General features: G+C 39.9%; 1 protein-coding gene across 1 annotated transcript; it reads left to right on the top strand.

Moving 5' to 3' along the window:
• The first annotated feature begins 2,225 nt into the window (after positions 1-2,225).
• WDR1 (WD repeat domain 1) lies at positions 2,226-21,009 on the top strand. The gene is made up of 15 exons (XM_066317262.1): positions 2,226-2,460; positions 2,727-2,848; positions 6,724-6,814; positions 9,589-9,736; positions 11,168-11,348; positions 13,200-13,277; positions 13,960-14,040; positions 14,159-14,392; positions 15,196-15,283; positions 16,150-16,306; positions 16,965-17,052; positions 18,066-18,176; positions 18,644-18,817; positions 19,898-20,042; positions 20,343-21,009. Exons 1-15 carry the CDS (start codon positions 2,445-2,447, stop codon positions 20,450-20,452), a joined length of 1,824 nt encoding a protein of 607 aa, XP_066173359.1. The 5' UTR covers positions 2,226-2,444; the 3' UTR covers positions 20,453-21,009.
• Positions 21,010-22,311: the final 1,302 nt, after the last annotated feature.

The raw sequence follows: 22,311 nt of genomic DNA, 5'->3' as shown, positions 1-22,311 counted from the left end.
CAGCTTCTGAAACTGATTTTGGATTTTTTACACGAATTTCTGCAGGGACACTTGCTAATTCCAAGCCACAGATATTATTTGGCTATTTATGAGAACCTAGTAAATGCAATATTTATAATGCATCAGCTACATAATTTCAAGTAAATATCGAATCTATATTAAAAATCTTAGGATGTGAGCAGAGGTCAGTGCTTTAAGAAACTACAAAGGCAACCCAAACAAGGAGAGAAAGTATCTTCAATGAACTAATGTAGTTGCAAAAATGCAAGCATGATTCTGGCCATGTAAGAAGAGATAATACAGCTTTGGTGCACAAAAAAACCTTATAGCAAATGTAGACTCTATGCTTTGTCTTTAGCATGAAATACTGACATAATAAATACATAAAGATACATATATTTCTAAAAGATCCAAGGAGCCAAAGGAAAAAAAAGCTGGTTTGATATGGATGACTTGATTTTTAATTGGCATATGGCAATTATTCAAGGAAAATATAGCTCTTTGAACAATGAATAAAGAACTTTGAATAAGGGAAAAATCCAAATACATTTAGCACAGGAAGTGAAAAAAAAAACAGAAACGTCTTGCAACAATCCCAATGCAGTTGAGCGCAGCCTTCACTGTTCCTTGGCTGCATAAGCCAACTCAGGACAGGCACTCGAGAAATTTCAGCATCCCTTCATTCTGACATGCTTGCCCCTCTCTGCATGAAAGGCTTTACACTCCTGCACCGCAATACTGATTCTTTCTGCAACTGAGAATCCAAAGCCTTTCCCTTCCCAGCGTATCCTCCCAGGCTCCAAAGGAGAATCCCACATGACCTGTTTTACAGGTCAGCGAGCCAAGAGCACACCAGTAGCTTTGCTCTTTCTATATTCTGTATTCACATGCTGGGCAAGGAAGTCCTGTCATACCTTATCTATCCTGAAGCTTTTTTCTTCCTGTTTTACAGGAAAAAACTCACTCACTTTACAAATGAAACATGGTAAAGGGACAAAAGCACAAAGTAGCATGTATTTCAGCGGTTTCTGCCAATTAGATGCAAACACTTTGCCTTGCTGTATCATGCAGTGCTGATCATACACATGGTTTATATTCATAGCATTGGGAGAAGAATTCAATTTATCCAAAGTAATACAGGAAATATAAAGGGCTGTACGTGGTTCAGCTTAATATTAACAGACATCCAACGTGGCCTCAGGGGACAACTCAGGTGATTAATCAGCAGTTTGTGAAGCACCTCAGCAGCTTTTGGAGTTGAAAGGCATAAAACTATAGGATATTATAATTGTAAACGTATAAGAGATGAAAATAAGACCGATCTTAAAGGAAATACTGACTACTGACAGGAATTGCCTTCCCAAGAGCTCTGCAAGAAGAGGAACTCAGGGGCCTGGATAGCCTCTCTCCCGCCGCAGGAGGTGACTTCGGGGACTCCATCCCTGCTGACAAGGACGACAGTTCCCCAGCTGAACCAAAGCTGTGTCGGCGCAGTAGCGTAGGGCACGGTCCCGGTACGCCAACAGCGCCCGCCGGGCAGGGCCCGCACAGCCCCGCGCTGGCCACGCCGCGGGAGCAGCGGCTGCTGCCGCACCAAGAGGCGCCGGGAGCGGGCCGGCAGCGGGCACGGAGCGGCGGCCCCGGGCTGTTCCTCCACACGCCCGCGGCGCCCCGAGCCTGCCCCTGCCGCCGCTCCCGAACCGCGGGGCTGCACGCGGGTGTGCCGCCTGCCCTCCCGCCATTCCCACCGGTGTCCCCCCTGCCCTCGCGGCGTTCCCGGTATCCCCACCGGTGTCCCCCCAGCCCTCCCGGCGTTCCCGGTATCCCGGCCGATGTGCCCCCTTCCCGCCCGGAGTTCCCGGTATCCCGGCCGATGTGCCCCCTTCCCGCCCGGAGTTCCCGGTATCCCGGCCCATGGCCCCCTTCCCAACCGGAGTTCCCGGGACAGGGCGGTGCCAGCACGCGCAGCCCCGCCCGCCGCGGCCCCGCCGCCGCGCACGCGCGCGCCCCGCCCCGGCACGCACCCGGCGGTGGGGGAGCGGTCCCCGCGCAGGCGCGGCGCGGCCGAGGCCGGTCAGAGCCGCCGAGTGGCGCCCGCACGGCCCCGGCCCGGCCCGGCCCGCCCTGCGCGCAGCTTCCCGCGGGGCGGGGCCGCCTCCGAGGCCGCCCCAGCGCGGCCCCGCCGGGCCCGGCCGAGCCCACGGCATTTCCGGGGGAGGGCGCGCGGCGCGGGCTGGCGGGGAGCGGCGCGGCGCGAGCAGAGTTGACTATATATGGTCAAAGGCAGCGGAGAGCGGCGTGCGGCGCGGGCGCTTCCTGGTTCGCGCCGCGGGGCCGAGCGGGGCTGAGCGGCGGCAGCGGAGCCACAGAGCCCGGCCCGGCCGCGCCCGCCGCCCTTCCCTGCCCCTGCCTGCCGCCGCCGCCGCCGTAACAAGTGGGCGAAGATGCCGTACGAGATCAGTAAGCTGGCCGGGGCGGCGAGGTGCCGGGCGGGGACGGGGACGGGGAGCCCCGCGGGCTGCGGACCCTCGTGCGGCCCCGCGGGACGGCGCGGAGCCGGCGGAGCCTCGCAGCCCGCTGACAGCAACAAGTGACGGCGGCTGCCGGCAGCGCAGGGCGTGTGCCGGTAGCGGGGAGGCATTAAGCGCCTTCCTTTGATTTTTTTATTTATTTATTTTGTATTATTTATTTTCTTTTTATCCCCTTTCTCCTTTTATTCTTCACAGAAAAAGTGTTCGCCAGCCTTCCTCAGGTTGAACGAGGCGTTTCCAAAATTATTGGAGGTGATCCTAAGGGCAACAATTTTCTTTATACCAATGGAAAATGTGTCGTCATCAGAAACATTGATGTAATGTATCTCGATTTATTTTGTTTTCTAGTGTAAAGCTTTCGCTAAGTTTCATTTTTGTCTCTCTGCCCTTCCTTTAACAGCCTGTGCTTCATTCAGTCTTGGTGATTTCAGTCGAGGTCACAGATCCGTGATCAGCAGTAGGGGAATAAGTTGAGTGCATGACTCAGGCATAAAACCATAGGTAGTGACTGTAATATGTAGACAATCTCGGTAAAATGTGCAATTCTTTCCCTCTTCGCATAGGGCTTAAGAGATGAGAGACTGGTATAGTCTGGTTGGCCCTGTTTATCTTCTTAGGTATCACTATTATGAAGTTGAGTGCTGTGTTTGCCTAATAAATGAACTCTTCTTCCTTCCTTGTTTTGGACCCTTAGCCTGTCAGGGAAGCATGTCAGTACTTGCAAACCTGTATCCTTAAACGCCTTATTCTTCAGCTTCTTTCCCCCTACCCAGCCCCAACTCCAGGAATCAAAACAGTTATGAGTTGCTGGACTCCATGACAGGCTGGGTGCAAGTTCTCAGCTCTGCTCACTGGGAATTTTTCTCATCGATTAAATATTAGAATGCCCCAGTTAATGTCTTCAGTAGCGGGGAGGTTAGAGTTTGGGGTTTTTTGTTGTTTTTTTTTTTTTTTTGTTTCCCTCTGGTGCTAAGAAATGTTAACAGTTATTTGAATGATTTCTTTACAAAGATGGCATCCCCTTGAAAAATATGGAGGAAACATTGCATTTTTAGGCCATTGTCTTGCTGCTGGGTTTTTTTTTTTTTTTAAGTAAATTTATTCGAAGTAATTGCTTTTAATTAAGAACTCAAATTCTCCCTTAGATTTACTTTCCTACTGCGGATTTGGCCTGCAGCAGGAAGGGCTGTAGGGGGAGGGGCAGGACATACCTCTGGAATTTTTAGGTCTCCACAACAATGGATTTGTTTATGGGTGCTTCTGTAAATCACCTTTGTAAACTGAGCTGTTTGCCTGTTTTATCCCACCACCCCCGCTATAGTCAGACATTTCTTCATTGTCATGCCATAATAGATAAATGCTACTAACAACTTAATTCCTTGCAGATTTCTTGATTGCTATCAGTTTAAATTCATCCACTTAAAACGAAAGTAAGCTCGCAGTCTGGTTTCAGTGTGTGGGTATAATGTCTTTGTAATAGTGTTTTGCTCTTGGTATCAAGAAAAGTTCAAGTTTCTGAAACCAGAAGCCCCAGTTAAACCCTGTAATGGCACACAGTGTGATGAGAGAAGAGGGAAAAGCCACTCTGCTTACGTTACAGTTTCTGACCAAGTTGTGAATGCTGACCTTCTCCCTTGCACTGTCATTAATGCTCTTCTGACCCCATTTTGGAGGTTAAATTGGAAGAAAGCTTTACCTGAATTTTGCTTTACCTGAATCAGCTCGCTGAAGATTAGCCCAGTCCAAATGTGAGCCCCAGCATGAGCTGGGGGGCGTAGGGCCCATGGTGACCTGAGAACAGGCAAAGTGGGATTGTGGGAGTTCAAATTGAGACTGTTTAAACTCTCCAGGGGGGTGGCAATGGAAGTCACGAATCCTTCAGTTTTATGGTGCAGTTCATGCTGCTATGCAGACTTACCCAACTGAGGAAGGAAGTTTGCTACTGTTAATAATTGACAGGTGACTACAGAATATATTGTAGCACTAACACAAAAACTGACTAAAGCCTGTGCTATGGGTTTTGTGCTGGAGAATGTTGCAGTTTGTAACCTGACTTGCAAGTGTGTCCCCCTGCAGTTAAGAGCCCTGCGTTCTTTGCATGATATAGAAGCCTCTCTAATAGTTTGCAACAACGAAATGAAATGCTGAGGGGTCTGTGTGTAATCCCTCCATGAGCAGTAGTCCAATGGAATGGTCGTGCTTTAATTAAAAAAAAAAAAAAAAAAAACAGGTCATCAAAATGCAGTGATCACCTTTCTCCTTAAGTCTAAAGCTATCTAGCATTAGCTAATCAGATGAATATAGCATTCAGGGTTAATGCTTGATCTTTGAGCATGATCTAGAGACTTCCTATGACAAGAAGTAGTTCTGGAGCAGTGCTGGAAAAGCCCTGTGAAAAGGACTAGTGATATTTTTAAGGTTTCATACTTCATTAATATTTTATCTTCATGGATCTAAGACTACTTTGGAGCTTGGAACTGAAACTGCTCACTTTCATATGTGGCTCTGGTTTCAGTGTTTGAAATAAGCCACATAAGCTCGCTGTTGGTTTAATGTAGGTTCTACATTTGTCCCAGCTCACACTATAATTTTCTCCTTAAATATCTTTTTAGAAGTGGGTTTTTTTGGGTTGGGCTTGACACAAAAAAACATGCAAATTAGAAAAATTACTTTACAAACAGAAATAATACTACTGAATAAATGTGTAATTTGACAGCCTTAAGTTATTACCTGATTTCTGGAATCTATTTACCGTATCTTGAATTTGGGTCTTTATCTTTTGTTTTACCCCTTAAAGTTAGTCTGTAAGATAGCACCTACCATGCCATTAATAACAACTTGCAGGGGGATTTGAGCTCCCTGAACATGCAGGTGATGCAGATGTAGAATAGGGAGAGCATTATCTTGTCTTACTCAGATGAAATCCAGTTGGACACAAAATGAAGAGGGATGTGCATGCTGTAAGTGCAGATGGTTATGGCTTAAGTAGACCTATAATGCACTCAAGCAATGCATAAAAACAGGAATGAAAAAGAGCTCCTTTTTGCAGGAGCAAGCTGTATTCTGTCTCCTGAGATGTAACAGTACTGCAACAGCAAGAACTCTTGTGAGCAGGAGATTGCTTTCTGACACAGAGCGGGTGTTTTAGTTTTTCCTGATTGGATGGCTGAGTCATACTATAACATCAGGTGGTTTTCTGGTTTGATTGAATAAATCTGTATTAATTATAGCAGTTAAAATGGAATTTTGTTTTCATCATCATATGAGTCAAGTTTCTGGAGCTGGAACAGGCCTGTTAAATGGTACAAAAACATTTATAAGAGTAGGGTATTACTGCTGTAGCATATATACACTGTAATTGAGAGGGATGCATAATGACTTTTTTTATACAATTAAGTTGAAAGCAGTTTTTTGCCTTGATGTCATCCTTTTTTGATTTGTGTGGTGCCTCATTGTATAACACTACTGATTTGCTGAAACACAGAGTTCATTTTATTTTCCAGCCTGAAATATCTGAGAACATAGTTTAGACTAGAAGAAGACTTTATGAAAACATAGAAGAGATAAAATTATGATGGAGTGGCAGTCAATTTTTTTTCAGAATTCCTGTACACTCTTGATACCAGGTCTCCTGGCTTTTTAAGTGGATTGCAATTATCGAGAAAGAGCAAGCCTAGCATATCTCATTGGTTATTGAGTGATTTGGGGTACATGGTGATGATTAATAGCTGTGTGTTATGGTTGACTGCAGATTTAAGTTCCATACTTGACTACAGTAGAATTTTAGATGTGTGCTGCAAAGCACAGTTCATATTTAGTATTCTGCTTGAGTAACTGCTTTATCCCTAGGCTATTCCTAAAGAAAGAGATCCTGATGCTTGGCCTGTTGTTTTGGAGAGTGTTTTTCTACTGTTCAGCAGGTATTGGAGAAGAAAGGGTCCTTAAAAAGAAATCCTTTTTTGTGTCAGTTGTTAGAAATAGAAAGTAGTGTGTTGCTTCAGTGGTACCAGCAGTGTTCTGCAATGCGTCCTGCACTTCTCGCTTTTAGACAATTGCTTAATTTAAACTGAAAGTCAGAGTTTGAGAGAAGAGAGTGCAGGGAGATGCGATGAATTTTATTGTTGAATTTCTGGTTTTATTCCTTTGAAAAAGAGGAAGTACAACTTCGTAATTTTTTTCTCCTTTAAAATAGACCCCTGCAATTGCTGACATCTACACTGAGCATGCCCACCAGGTTGTAGTTGCAAAGTATGCTCCCAGTGGATTCTACATAGCATCGGGAGGTAAAGTATCCATGTGCATGAGATGTGTGGATAGAACAGTTAAAATTACTGGCTAAACAGTAGTAACACTTTGTGTGTGTGTATGGAATGTGCATTCAGTGGGACGTGCTTTGGTGGAATTATGTACACTGCTGTCCTTGTTCCTCTAACCTTTCTCAGGCAGTGAGCTTAGTGACATTCTTGGTCTTTTAAAATGTATTATTTCAATAAAAAGAGAACCTGGCAATGAAACCTAAATACTGATGAAGACTTGTGTGAATGCAGAAGAGTGAAAAGTTTTTTCTGAAATACAGGACTATTGTTTGTGAAGTTAAACTTTGATACTTGATCGGCAGGAGAAGGGTTCTAAAACAGTGTATACTCCTTTCTTTCCATTCTCCCATCTGCCTGACCAAACATGACAACATTTATGACTTTTGTTACTTTTTAACCTGAACTAAATAAGCTTTTCTTGGCAACTTAGCAGGGAAAGAGGCTGAGTTGCAGTTTCCATATAATGCATGTGAACCAATTGTCTGAGGATGTGTAACATGAATTTTTACTGTGTAAATTTCATTATTATAGCAGGTTTTGAGTACTGAAGAACTGAACAAACTGTTTTTATTAGAAGCTTGCATCAAATAATTGATTTTTTTTTTTCAGGAGGACTGGTATACAGTGAAGAATATTGATAAATACAGTACTGTAACCTGTATTTCTTGCAAAGATTTGCAGCAAAAATATAGATTTTTTTTTAAATGCATGCCACTGTCAATTAGAAGTGCTTCAGAAGCAAGTAATGTGTAAAAAATACAGATACATTTTCTAAGTAATATATCTGAAAATAAATCATTCTGAATATGAGCCCCTTAGAAAAGGAGCACAGATTCATGCAAAATTCTTAGTAGAATGGGAGTATGTAAAATATGCTGTCCTTGGTTTCCTTCATATGAGAAAGCGATATTAGAATAAATATTTTTGGAGCACTGGGGAATCTTTAAGAACACTGACAGCAGAGCTGATTTTTTTTTTTCTTTTTCCTTTTTCTCACATTCTTGTCTGAAAGGGACCACAGCCAGGATTTTCTTGGCTCAGTCTTGTGTGTGGACCATGTGTCAAACAGAATACCCTCTTAAAATCCAGTTTGCATTCTGTATTCTACAAACTTGGCGCTCTAGGTTTGTGCAGCACTTAATATTCAGAATAACTGTCTTAATTTTTTCTTTAGTCTTAGATTTCTAGTCCATCATAAAATAGCAGTTATAGATACTGTGCTAGGGAAGTATTTGGTTGCTTTTTCTCAGAATTTTTATCATACCCAGGAGAAAGAGTTTAGGTTGCAATATTTTCCTTAAAACGTGTCTTCTGTATGTCACTTATAAATAGTTTTATGATACTGCTGAGCATGGGGTCTGAAGATAGACCAGGCTGTTTAAGCTGTTTCTAAGTATAACATGTAAGATTCATTTCTCTGTCTATAAATCTGCATTAGCCATGCAGCCTGCATTAATACTTCATGTGCTTCATGAGACAGACCTTTGGCAATATGCTTTTGGCTTTTATGGTAATTTCTCTTATTGCAGTCGTAGCAGATGTAGTAATGGGAGATACTGCAAAGTTAAAGCTCTGTGTCTTATCTATTAATAGATGGAGAAAACAATTCGATTGTAAAGTCCACATTAAAATTCTGCTTCAATAACAAGTTCTTTCCATAAAATTCTGAATCTGTCCTTTTAGCAGAAGTGAAGAAGATCAATCTGTGACCAGGTCCCAAAGATGCAGGGTGGCTATATGTTTAAATTGAATCATAAAGGTGCACCAGTAAATGGTGAACAGGATTTAAGCATTCTGCTGAGGTGAAAGATGCATATTTTAGCACGTGGTTTATTCTAAAGCAGTGTCTTTTTTGAAGGGTACAATGCACACAGACTATGCTGTGTGGGTTTCATTAGGGATTGTAAATTTGTCTGTGTGTAGAACAATTCCTCCGGTTACAATCCTGCACCACAGTAATTGCTCTGAATAGCTCTTGGGTTTTACAATACTCAGTGGAAACAGTGAGCCAGAGAGCTTTCATTATCTTCAGTCTTAAATTGTTAACTGCTTGTGCCATGTCTGCTGCTTTTGACATTTCTGTTCCTGAATATTCTGTTGCATTCCTGTCTAGTATTCCAGATAGTGCAGGCATCCACATCATTAAATGTGTAGATGCTTCTGTATAGAAAGTTACACTGATGTGCATGAATTGGGTTCTGTGGACAGAAATCTTTGTACACCCACATATGCCTGATTTTTGTATGCAAAACAGGTGTCCTTTGAAGGTACAAATTGTAGTGCATCAACCACCATCCACTGGACTGATCCCTTCTTGTAGGTGTCGGGTGGCTTACTTCCCAGTGAAGGGTCAGTGAGCTGTCTTGTAGCTGCTGGGCAGGGGGGCTGGCCTGGCTTATTCTTTGTGTAACAGATACTTACCACATACCAGCTGATAACGTTCAAGTTCCTACTCTCTTACTGTGCAGTTTTTTCATGTGTCTGCAAGTGTTTTCTCTGTCTGTTTTATTTGGTGCTGCATGTCTTGAATTGTAATATCTGGTTAAAAATCTAATTTATTGAAATGGATATAGTCTTCAGAATTCCTAAATAAAGGGATTTGTAGTAGTTGTAATAGGGTAAGGTAGTAGGTCCCTAGTACAAGTCTTCAGTGTAGCTGAAAATCTGTATTCTGGCAGATTGTTGAGTCATGTGACTGAGTCATGCTGGAACAATAGTTATATTCTATTTTATTTTGGCAGATGTCTCTGGAAAGCTGAGAATCTGGGATACTACACAGAAGGAACACCTACTGAAGTATGAGTATCAGCCCTTTGCAGGAAAAATAAAGGACCTTGCATGGACTGAAGACAGCAAGAGAATTGCTGTGGTTGGAGAAGGAAGAGAAAAGTGAGTAATTCTTCTGTGTTTGTGTGTGTATGTTTATACCTACATGCATTTACTGTAAACCTCTACATTCTAACAAGGCAAGTTCCTTGCAGAGAGCTTTTAATTCTTCAATGGAATGAAGTCATTGCTTTTTCCCTGTCTTGACTTCAAGTTGTGCTGTTCTGCAGCAAAATTTTCTATGCAGTGTTTCACAGCTGTAAATTAGTTAGAAAATGCATGTCTATTACAATTGCTTAGTCTAAACATTGTATGGAACTTGTTTCTTAAAGGTAGGTGGGTATTACATTCAAGGATAGCTGTTTGGTGGATTTTTTTTTTGTCAAAATCTGATAGGCTAGGAAGGGGAAAACAAGATTTTTTTTCTCTCTTCCTTCATTTATTGGACTCATGGTCTTATTCAGTTGATTGAATAAGAGGAGTTTTTTTAAAAAAAAAGTGCATTTGATTTTTTTCCTTTGGCAACATGTCAATAATTTTAGGCCTTATTTTGGTAGTTCAGTGAAAGGAAAACAACCAGTTGTTTTAGTCAGTTGTCCTTTAGCTGACTAAATGAGATGCCCATTTAGGTTTGTGTCCTCCGTTTAATGTTCAAAGACTGTCAGAACTTTTAAAGTAGAGTCCACACCAAGTAGCCTTATGCCTAAAGGACTGAAAAACATTGTGTGGTGCTGTTCCCTGGGCCCCTGCACCATTTCTTAATCCCTGTCATGTACTGTGTCCTTGAAAGAGATTCTCTGTCCTCCATTGCTCCCTCTGCGCCCATCTGCCCCTGGGTACAATGTGAGTTTGCTCACCTCCTTCAAAAACTTGGCCAGCTTCCTGTTAGGTGGATGCACTTTCAGTCTAGAATATTGTTGGAGGGATTCTAGAGAAGACCTTTCAAATAGCAATGCTCTGGCAGTTTAGTCCCCTAGTATTGATTATACTGGGTTTTTTTTAAAGGTGATTTAGAGTAAGAACTGTCAAAAATGCTTTTAAAACTCTTCTTCCTTTAAACTTTAAGTATTAATATTTGTAAAAATGATGGTACCCAATCTAGGCTAAATAGTCAGATAACTGTGATCCAAAGTCATTGTTATCCTAGCTTTCTGCAGTCTGTTGTGGCTAGGCAGTTGGAGTAATTTACTACTTTCTTTTATAAACCAGCAGTCTTAGTGAGGAATATACATTGGATCTCTGAATTTTAGAAGCTTTATATGCAAAACCTGATTGTTTGTCCCCTTCAGCATTCTAATCTATTGAAGATTAGAATCTCCCACCAGCAAGATCCCATATAGCCTTTAGGGAACTCTGATGCGCTTGCATGAGATTAATGAGATGACCTAATTTCTTTTCTTTGAGTGCACTCAAATCTGCAGTTTGCAGATGTTCAAGGAGTTAATCTACGTGTAACTTTTATGAATTGTAGTTATTGTGTGCTTTTCTAACTAGATTTGGAGCAGTGTTCCTGTGGGATAGTGGCTCTTCCGTTGGTGAGATTACTGGGCACAATAAAGTGATCAATAGCGTGGACATTAAACAAACGAGACCATATCGTCTGGCAACTGGCAGTGATGACAACTGTGCTGCTTTCTTCGAGGGACCGCCATTCAAGTTCAAGTTTACACTAAGTGTGAGTTTGAGTTTAGATGTGGCTCTGTTAAACTGTTCAATTTCCAACAAGCTTGCAATTCTTATCTCAACTAGCTGTAATAACAGAAATTCTCAGTTCCCCTCTTTGAAGCATGACTGGTGTCAAGTGGCTTTCTTAAAGCTGTGTAGAACCAAATGTTCATCTCAGGCCAAGAAAACCAAAATAAATGATTGGTTAAAAGGAGAACCCAAACTGCTTTTTCCAGTATTCTTTTTCATTGTCACTAAGCTATGGAAGTAGGCTGTTTTATTGGTTCCGTTGATGCTTTCAGAGCTCTGTTTCCCAGTGCACGTGTGTAGAATTTCTTAAAGCTTTCCAAGGTGCATGGCTCAAGAAATGCGGTGATTTTAATGGAATTTTCCAATCTGATAATGAGTGCTTAAATCTGAAATCCCAGGGTCAGTTAGAAGGGGTGAGTGTAGATGTTTCAAAGCATGACTTGATTGCTACTTGGTGGGATGGGTAGTAACTTGTGTGGTCAGTTTTCTGTTTCTATGTTCTTTTTAACTTTGTTTCTTATTCTGCTTGTTACAATCCCTTAAATGAATCAAAGACTGGAACTACCGCAGTGAAGATACTCATTGTCGCTTAAGGCCAAAGAAAATAAAAAGCCGCAAGCTCCTGCAGCTGTTTCGATGGCAGGAGATCTCTTGCCTCAAATAAACTATAGCAAAGATACTGGATGTTATTGCAGTAGTAGATTCAAAATGTTTGGTTTGTATTTTAGTTTTAAAAACAGTGTAGTAAGCCTTTTATTTTCTTACACATGAGCCTTGAGTAGTCTTCATATGCTGACTTTAATAAGGATTCCATTCCAGTTCTAGAAAAGGAATTGTTTTGAGCTCTGCGATCCGATGAAATGATGTAGTTGCCTAATATAATTCTGAACTTAAGCTGATACTTGCATTTTGCTAAGCTGGTTCTTTTGGAACTCTGAAGTCCACATTGCTTACCAGTCCTGCTTTAGCCTGGTATGTGATGCAGTCTTCCTTTTAAAGTGATATTTGAGTTGATATATGGGATTCTGGTATGGGCTGTTACATGGTTTAGATTAGAACCTGCAGTATCATCAGGGGGAAAAGAAGTATAGTTGAAGAAAGTAGGTTAGAACCTGTCTTCCATAGTACTAAAAATAGTCTTCCAAATCTCTCTGCTTGGGAGCTTTGGCCTCATTGTGGTGCTTCCCTATTTAACGTGTGTTTTCTAGTTTGCATGGTTTGAATAGTCTCCTACTTGTAAATAATCTATTTGAGGAGCATACATCAGTCTTGCCTCATTACTTCACAGAACTACCATTAATGTAGTCTCCAGAAATGGAATTTCAGTGAAATAGTAATGTATTCTTCATGTCTGTCCTTTATATATATATATATATATATATATATATTTTTTTTTTTTTGCAATAAGAAGGAAAAAATTCTCTTTTGTGTATAAAACTCACTGTGCAATGAAGCAAGAGTTGAAATCGGGAGAATGTTGCAGAAGAAGTCAATGACCACTGGGGAAGAATCTGGTGTCTGCATGTAGGCTACATCTGACTTTTTTTATTACTTATCCCTGAAACTGGATAATCGTTCTCCTGATATGCACTGAGTTGTTTTAACTACATCAGTAATGATGTTGTAGTGTCTCTTCCCTGGAAAGTCTTGGTCTCCATGATTCTCTTCAGGTAGAGGCTAAACTTACCTCACAGAAATTCCCTACAGCAAGCATCTCCTACACAGCTAATTTATAGTTCACGTGTAAGAGAACTTCATTGTTACTAGGTTGTATTGTATGTAAAACAGTCTGTTCTTTTTTTGTTTGCTGATTCTTACTTTTTTTCTACAGGACCATACACGGTTTGTGAACTGTGTGAGGTTTTCTCCTGATGGGAACAGATTTGCTACAGCTAGTGCAGATGGGCAGGTAAAGAGCATGGGACTCTTTTTATATTGATTTTTGCATGAGAAGAATTTCTTGTGCATTTTGGGAATAGGATTAGTATTGTAAAATCCATGTTGCTTCTTTTTTATGCCACAAGTTCAAACTTTCAACTATCCTCCTGTAAATCTGTAATAACGGATAAGTGGTAATTACCAGACTATTCTTGCTCAGATTTTTTTCCCTGTTCCATCTCCCTAGCATTTTCCTACAGGTTGTTTTTGCAGAAATATGTTGGACTTTTGGAATATGTATGTTATGACCCTGAGAGGTCTAGCTGAAATAGTGAATTTACAGATAGCAACCCAGCTCCATGTGTACTCCCTAGTGATAAGGGCGGATTGACAATGACTCTTACCATAGGGTAGGTAGGTTGTCCCTCTCAGAGGGCAGACTCATGACAGCAGTGCTAAGCAGCTGCCATCACAGCAGGAGTCTAAACTGTAACATCTTCCAGGGTTTCTAGTGTCTGGATCCAAAGTACAGGGGACTTACTGTGATTATTTACAATCTTCATCTCAATTGTTTAGTCTTAATTATTCAATGCAGCATAGCTTGTGGCTCTGCTTAAAAAGGGGTCTGGTGTATCAAAGTATCAGACATTATCTTGGGTTTTTTTCTATTACTCCTTTTCCCTTTAAGTTGTGTGTCTGTGTGCTCTTTTAAGATTTTTGTCTATGATGGGAAGACTGGAGAGAAAGTGTGTGCTCTTGGTGGAGGAAAAGCACATGATGGAGGTATTTATGCTGTGAGTATCACTTCATTTGTGCAAATGATCCGTAGTGTTTCATTACCCAGTTAATGTACTGCAAAGTCTTGGATTAATAAATGCATTTACTGTCTTGTGGTGACATTTGTTTTTACAGATTAGTTGGAGCCCTGACAGTAGTCAGTTGCTTTCTGCTTCTGGAGATAAAACTGCTAAAATCTGGGATGTTGGTGCTAATTCTATTGTAAATACTTTTAACATGGGATCAAACGTGTTGGATCAGCAGCTGGGTTGCTTGTGGCAGAAAGACCATTTACTGACTATCTCCCTTTCTGGCTATATCAATTATTTGGACAAGAACAATCCAGATAAGCCTTTACGTGTCATAAAGGTAGGTTAAAGTTCTGTTACTGCATGAGTTTCTGCAATAAATGACTCAGTGATTGAAGTTGTCAAGATGGAATAGTAGCTATTGAAAAATAGCTCTGTTAAATTAGCATTGCCAAATGAGCTATGTGTGATTCTTTCTTGAGGTCATATGAATGAAGAAGTTACTGTTTACACGTGTGAGACTGTGCTTTGTGCAAATACCTAGACTGATTATTTCACTTCAAATAATATTATCAAGTTATCCTTTGTAGCAGCTTTTAAGCATTCTTGAGATGAGAAAAGAAATACGGCATAGATAGAAAACTACCAACGATGTCTCATTCTCCCAGAACTAGTGTATTGTGGACAAGGTGATTAGAGTTACCATGCAATTGAACTTTAATTTTAGGATTTAAAGAGTTCACTGACACAGGACTCTCTCTCAGGGGAACTTACATTTTTACATGAACTAGAAACAATGTCCCAGATTTTTGCCATCACTGCTATAATTCTGGGTGTTGGTGTGGGTACATGACCATATTTAGTCCTCTTCCCTGAATCATAAAGTGCCTGAAAAGCAGTGATGAAAAGGCCATGAAAGTATTTTGGCTCATCAGGCTAATAAAGTGCTTATTGTTTCTCATCAAGGACATAGCAGTGCTGTAACAGTTAAATTACTGCACTGTAAAATAATGGTTTTTGTACTGGGTGACTTTTAATGCTTGTGAATATCCTGTTACTTTCTGAATAACCTATTATTCTTCTCATAGCTGTATGTATGTGTTAAAAATTGCTCATCAATAATTATTTATGTCCCATTCACAGGGTCATAGTAAATCAATTCAGTGTCTTACAGTGCACAAAAATGGTGGAAAGTCCTATATTTACTCTGGAAGTAATGACGGTCATATTAATATCCTTTGAATGATAATGATACTTGTTCTAGTCTTATAGTCTGAGAGAGCTCATTACGAGAGGTGAAAAAGAAAAGCTTTGCCAAAGACAGTTTATTGGACACAAGTGAATATTTTGTCTAAAGTTTATTTTGCTTTCCCCTAATAATGTTTTATAAGCCTTCACACTTTCCTGCTAAATATAAGCCAGCTCTTAATTTTCAGTTGTTGCTCCTTCATGATAAGTAGCTTAATAGTATATGGAAGAGCAAGTAAATATAGAAATTAGCCTCTTAATGTCAAGAAACAGCAATAAATATTTTCCACTTGTGACAGAATATGCAGAAAGTTACATTTCCAGCGTTTTGAACCTCATAGTTACAATTATAGTCCTTTATCCTGGCTTTAAAATTATATCCCTTTGGCTTAAACCCTTGTAAATATAGGTCTTGTTTCTTTCCAGACCCATAATGCAGTGTGAGTAGTTCACACTGATGTTACCATATAACGTGAGGGAAAGCCAGTGTTACAAGAGCTTCTAACTGAAATACTTTAAAAAGTATTTTCTAGTCTCAGACCTAATGCTAATTATTCTAGTGTTTGCTAGTGTTTGTGGTAGGTCATTTATCTCACTACAGAACAACAGAATTTCACTTAATAGTATTATGAGGTTGCCCATGGAGCTTGTAGAGTCTGCATCTCTAGTGATTCTAAGAACTTTACAGAACCCTGCAGCCTGTTGTTGCTGACATCTATTCAAGCAGCAGGTTAGACTAAATCTCAAATGGTCCCTTCTAACCTTACCTGTTCTCAATTATTTAACTTTATATGGTGTGGAATCTGACTGCACCAGTATCTTCAAATGTTCCTTAATTCTGTTATGCACATTATTGGGATTCTGAAACTGGAGAGAATGATGGCTTTTCTGGGAAAGGCCACACAAACCAGGTTTCTAGAATGGCAGTGGATGAAATGGACCAGCTGGTCACCTGCAGTATGGATGACACTGTACGCTATACCAACCTTAGCAAGAGGGATTACAGGTTAGTTAAAATGTTGCCTTTTATTGCAGTGTAATTGTTTTACAGCAAGATTGTTGTTGATTTTATATGGTAAATATAAATGCTGAAGTTTATTTAGGTTTTATGTTACCGTGGAAACTGTAGAAATGATTCTGTACCAACCTTGTGCTTTTTTCTGACAATGAGAAATACATCCCAGGCTTTTTAGTTTGTTTTTTCCCTTCCGTGGTTTACATGGAGACCTGTCTTGTATTGGATAACATAGTTAGGGGCAGTAGGTAAGGGTGTCTGCTTTGAGACTCAAAAATACCCAGAGATAGTGGAGATAAATGTGATCAGAAGGAGTGGGACACAGCTGTTTCTTCATAGAAGCCAGAATTTAAAGAAGCCTTTTAAGATAATGTAGTTAGTTTAAAAATTAAACTGTAGTATAGTAGCATTGACTTTCATTTCAAAGATGTACTACCTGATCAAGATAATAAAGCTTTAAACACAGAAACTTTTTTTTTTTAAACATAGGAAACTTTGCAGATTAGTAGATAAGAAAATTAATTTATGCGTGTTTCTGATGACTAGTGGGTGATTATTTGAACAGACAAATTGAAATAATGGTAGATAAGGAATAATTTCTTCCTGCTTTGTTCTTCCTGTTTCTCTACCTTGGCACTTCCTCTTCCAGTGGCCAGGATGCTGTGAAAATGGATGTTCAGCCAAAATGTTTAGCTGTGGGTCCTGGTGGTTATACTGTAGTTTTATGCATTGGACAAGTAAGTATTAACATGTGGATTATCAACTATTGCTATGTTAATAGTGCCATGTATGGTAACATTAAGTTGTTTAGTGTGGGATTCACTTGCACATCTGCAGAATTTCCCAATAAGACCTACAGGGAACACAATTCAGCAGGATACTTGATAGCATTGCATTTTCCCATCCAGTACCATTTTGAACATTTAGGTATAGATTTAAATTTCTCAAAGTCCCTTTGTGTAGATGCATCTGTATTTGTTATCAATACAGCTTTGTGCTGGAAGGTTAAACATCAGAATCGCTCTTGTCAGATCTGTTCAGTGACACGATTTTGGCAAAAGGATGTTCTTCTTCTGCATTTTATTTTTTTACAGTTAATCCAACTAACCAATTAACTAGTGTTGTTGTACAGCATAAGCAGCTCTAGCTTACTTGCCACTAGTTTACACATCACAGAAAACCTGAGACACTGCCCCAAGGCTCGCTTGTTTCTAAACATTATTAACTTCTAATGTTTTATGCTTTTTGCATGAGTGCTAGTCTTGTGTTTGGGACATTTAATAGTGTTGTCCAAACCTGCTTTCATGTGAGTTAATCCCAGTTAACCATAGCATAGAACTGGATAGGAAATAGCCTTTAAGGTTTAACACTGCAGCATTAACTTTCTACTGATATGGTCCTGCCCCCCTTCCTTTAAAAATGATCCAGAAAGTGAGTAAGCATTGCTAAAAATACTGGTTTGTCCATGTTTGTTTCATGTTCAAACTAAGTGAAGCAAAGCTGAAGGCAATGGAGAATGCACTGCACTATGTAATTTAGAACACGAGTACTCCAGTACAACAGACTAGAGTCACCACATGTAGGCATTTCTTAATTTTTAAGAATGAAACTGTTCTCTTAAGATGAGAATACAATAAACTTCTGAGCAATCAGAGGGGATTTGTATTTATGACTAAGCAATGTGGCTTAGTGATAGTTTCATATTAGGTACTTTGAAGAAGGGTCTTAGTTTCTGGTTTTCTACTTACAGATTGTCTTGATGAAAGATAAGAAAAAATGTTTTGCAATTGATGACCTTGGCTATGAGCCAGAAGCTGTAGCCATTCACCCCACAGGAAGCACAGCAGCAGTGGGAGGAGCGGTAAGGTTGAACTTCCTAAAACTGTACTGCTTTGAACACTGGAGCAAGTAATAGAAGCATTTAATAATAGTAGGTGTGTTGTGTTGAGAAATGGCAGGTGACTACATGTAACAACATCAGTACTGTTGAAGTAAGCCGTGTGTATTTGGTGTTCCTGGGTTTTCATTCCCAGGTTCTGCCACAATTGTGACCTAAATTCACTTCTTATTTAATTGAATCTTCTTTCTTGATTTTGCTGTTTTGAAATTGCCAAATTGTTTTTACCCAGTGTGTTGAAGTTGGCAAATTCTAGAAAAATGGGTTTCTTTCCACACTTTGTGGATTGTAGCCAGCATAAATGACAGATTATCTAAATCTTTTAACATAACCACTACCAGACAGAGCTAATGCAAAAAACTTTCAGAAACTCCTCTTTCTATTGTAAAATGTTTTTCTACCTTTTCACCTTCTTTGTTGTTAATTTGCAGGATGGAAATGTCCATTTGTATTCAATCCAAGGAACCTCTTTGAAAAGTGATGATAAGACTTTGGAAGCTAAAGGTCCTGTGACTGACCTGGCATATTCTCACGATGGTGCCTTTCTTGCAGTCTGTGATGCAAACAAAGTTGTCACTGTCTTTAGTGTTGCTGATGGCTATGCGGTAAGAATTGTTGTAGTGAGAGTTGTCTTTGTTTGAAAACAAATTGACTGACAGCTCATCTCTAAATCTGTTGTAGCTGCTGAGGCTTAATTGTAAATCATTGATGTAAATTTGATGTTTCTGTGACTGTCTGTTTACTTGCTATTTTGGGCTAGTACTGGTGTTTACAGCAGCCTATGTGAACCCTCCAGATTGTAAAAAAGTTGAGGAAATGTGCAGCATGGGTAGGCTGCTGGGAAAACACTGACACCCACCTAATAACAAATGCATAGTTAAAAAAGGGAAGGAGCTGGTTTTCCACAGACTACCAGTAGTTAAGAGCAAAAAGTTCCTTTGGGTCTGCTGAACTCTTAGTTTGTTTGGGGTTTTTCTAAAGGAAATAACAAAATACATGCCAGGTCTGTTAGAGAATTTGTGTGCATTTTTGTGAAATGGTCAAGAACACAGACTCAATTTGATAAGAATCATGCAATATGATAAAATTCAATGAAGCAGTAAAATTCTGCTGGCTCTGGCACACAGTTTCATGGTAAGGACTAAGCAATGAAAGGGATATGCTAGGATGGGGAATCTTGTTTTATTTGCCAATCTACTACCTTTTAACCAAAAACCGAAAAACGGAGCAATTTGCACTTTTCAGCCCAAGCAGTCATTGTGTATCAGCCTGTAAGCTCCTTAAACTGTGACTAAAACAACAGTGAAGTAAAAATGCAGGATTGCATTCCACAAAAAACATTTTGTTTTCGAAGTAAAAATTGAAAGAATTTTGCCTTGAGAAACATCTGTGGGATTTTTCTTAGAAGCCTCTAAATTGCATATGCACGATCAAGCTTTCATAGAAAAATGTCTTAGTGGGTTTTTAAAAAAGCGGTTTGTATTTTACTGGCCTACTAAGTATTTAAATAAATAACATAAAATGAAGCCACCACTTGGTTTGCTTAGTGCATCCATCTGCACCTGAGATGTACATTGTCTGAAGTTTTGCAGTTACTTGTTCTGATGCTGTACATTGAAAGCTAGTGATTTCCTGAAGTAGCTTTAACTACTAGAATAACCCTTGTCTCTCTGATTTTCAAATAGGAGCATAATGTCTTTTACGGACACCATGCAAAAGTTGTTTGTATTGCATGGTCACCAGACAATGAACACTTTGCTTCTGGAGGCATGGACATGATGGTATATATTTGGACTGTGAGTGATCCAGAGACCAGAGTCAAGATACCAGGTATGTTTTCTTCAACATAATACTTTTGAAAGTTGCTAGTAGTTCTCAAAATCCAACACTGTTCCTGTTTTCTAGACTAATGGTAAGCAGGCTTTCAATGTTCTCAAATTTGACCTTTTTGTTAATCTCTATCTAGCCAGACTAGCTGGAATTTTTTACTTTTGTAGTTACTTTTGTAGTTACTTTTAAAATCCAGTACTAGTATTTAATGCAGCTACAAATCATATTTGCAATGTGCTGAAGTTACCTTGTCAACCCAGCCTTCCTAATTCTTTTCTGTTACTTTGCACTGCGATACAGATGCTCACAGACTACATCATGTAAGCGGCCTGGCGTGGTTGGATGAACATACTCTGGTAACAACATCCCATGATGCTTCTGTTAAAGAGTGGTCTATCTCCTACAATTGAAATAAGCCCCCTCTTTGGAAGGACCTAATCAGGGACTAGAACTACTGCAGTGGAACATTAGCATTTCTCTTAAAAAATCTGTATTGGCCTCTGGGTCTGCTGTCATATCCTCATATCTTTACAGGGTGTTCATATCTGTAATTAAATGTACTTTGAAAGCTTTAGCGAATAACAGTTTGCACATGAAAAGCACTTAAATTATGTCTGGAGCTTAACCTTTGTGCTGAACATTCCAGAGGCAACAGACAAACGAGTTGGTGTGCAAGGTTCAGGCACGAAAGATTCAAACTCAATCAGTTGTTCTTTTCTAACCAAGAAACATAAGACTGTACAGCATGAGAGTAATACTTCTCATTTTTTTCTAATTACAGAACATTTCTGTACTAACAGTCATAGTAAGAGTATTTAGTTGTGGTCTGAAACCAATCAAGCTGTGTGCAGCTACTGTATATTGCTTTGCTTCTCTATACTGCACCGAACTGTTGCCTCAGATTTTCTCCTCCAGATAAGAAGATGGGGTACATACATAATAAACTTTTTATGTATTTCATGTCAAATCTTTGTGGTTTATTTTAAGGTGGAAGTGTGGGATTTTAATGTACTTACTGTTGTGGGTATAATGTTTACAAATAATCGTTGTGGCAACTTGTTGCTTCAGAAACACAATTGTTACTTTCATGGATTAAGACTGTCTCATTTCAGTGTCAGAGAAAAGAAATCATTCTGTTTCAAAGATTAAAGATATTTTCTGTTTGAAGGAGGAGAAGCATGTTATTGTTTAAAAATGCAGTACTTCTACCACCTTTTGGAAAATACAGGAATTAAACAAAGTGAAGTGTTGTTATGACTTGAAGTGATTTTTGAGAAGATGGTGTTTGCTCAGTAAGTTTTATGCCCTTGCATGTGCAGAACAGTTGCATGAAAGCATTACCTCATGCGAAGAGATCCTGATGTTGTGTTTAGTTCCCTTCTCACACTCCAGAGTACATTTAGGTGATTTGAAGCTAGCACTCCAACAAGGGTGGAGGAGGACACTCTGATGCAAAGTAGTAGTAGGAAGATTTGTTACCATCCCTGATGGCCAAAGAGTTGCTGCTGTCTAGAACCTTGGAAGACTTAAAAATTTTCTCTGCTAAGTCTCTAACACCACCACCACCTTTCCAGTTGTCTTTGGGTTTTATTAAGCTTTCCTTTCTGTGTGGACTTGTGTGGTTTTTTTTTACCAATCATATTTCTAATGACACTAATTATACAGCAAATAAAATGCTTTTGCTGCTTCTCATACTTTGGCCTATTGTTCAATCACTGAAAAAAATACCTTGCAGAAATGAAATGTTGGTGAAGCATCCTTTGAAAAGGAAAAATGTTGATTTCTTTTCAAGAGTGATGATTAGAATATCTCCTAGCCTGCAAACCAACATCTACAGTGGAACAGTTAACTTATTTTTATTTTCTTTCTTCTAAGTAGAATATTTTGCACCATGGTTTCTTCGTGTTTACTGTGTCCCTGTCTTAGCAGTTTTGCATTTTATTGTTACTAACAATGCAAGGACAAGAGAAGGTTTGGTAAAGGGTATGTTTGATATTTGGTTTAAGATGCAAATGAACAAGGTTTTCTCAGTGTCTAGCCCCTAAAACTTGTTCTGCTGTGGCATAGGGACTGGCACAGCAAGCAATTCATCCATTATTTCTGAGTCTGACCTGTAAGAGTTGCTATTGAATCTGATCAGTGGGTTCCCGTTGTAGTTAAATCCCTGTCATTGAAGTAATAAGGGGGAGGGGAGGAGGAGTTAAGCAGTTAGCAGAGCTTGTGCACTGTGCCTGAACGGTGATGCATAGGATGACCTATTTTTTGATTC

This window comes from Sylvia atricapilla, chromosome 4 (genome assembly GCF_009819655.1).
Source record: "Sylvia atricapilla isolate bSylAtr1 chromosome 4, bSylAtr1.pri, whole genome shotgun sequence".
In the NCBI taxonomy this organism is placed as follows: Eukaryota; Metazoa; Chordata; class Aves; order Passeriformes; family Sylviidae; genus Sylvia; species Sylvia atricapilla.
Note: the sequence above shows the minus strand (reverse complement) of the source record. Positions and strands in the feature narration are given on the sequence as shown.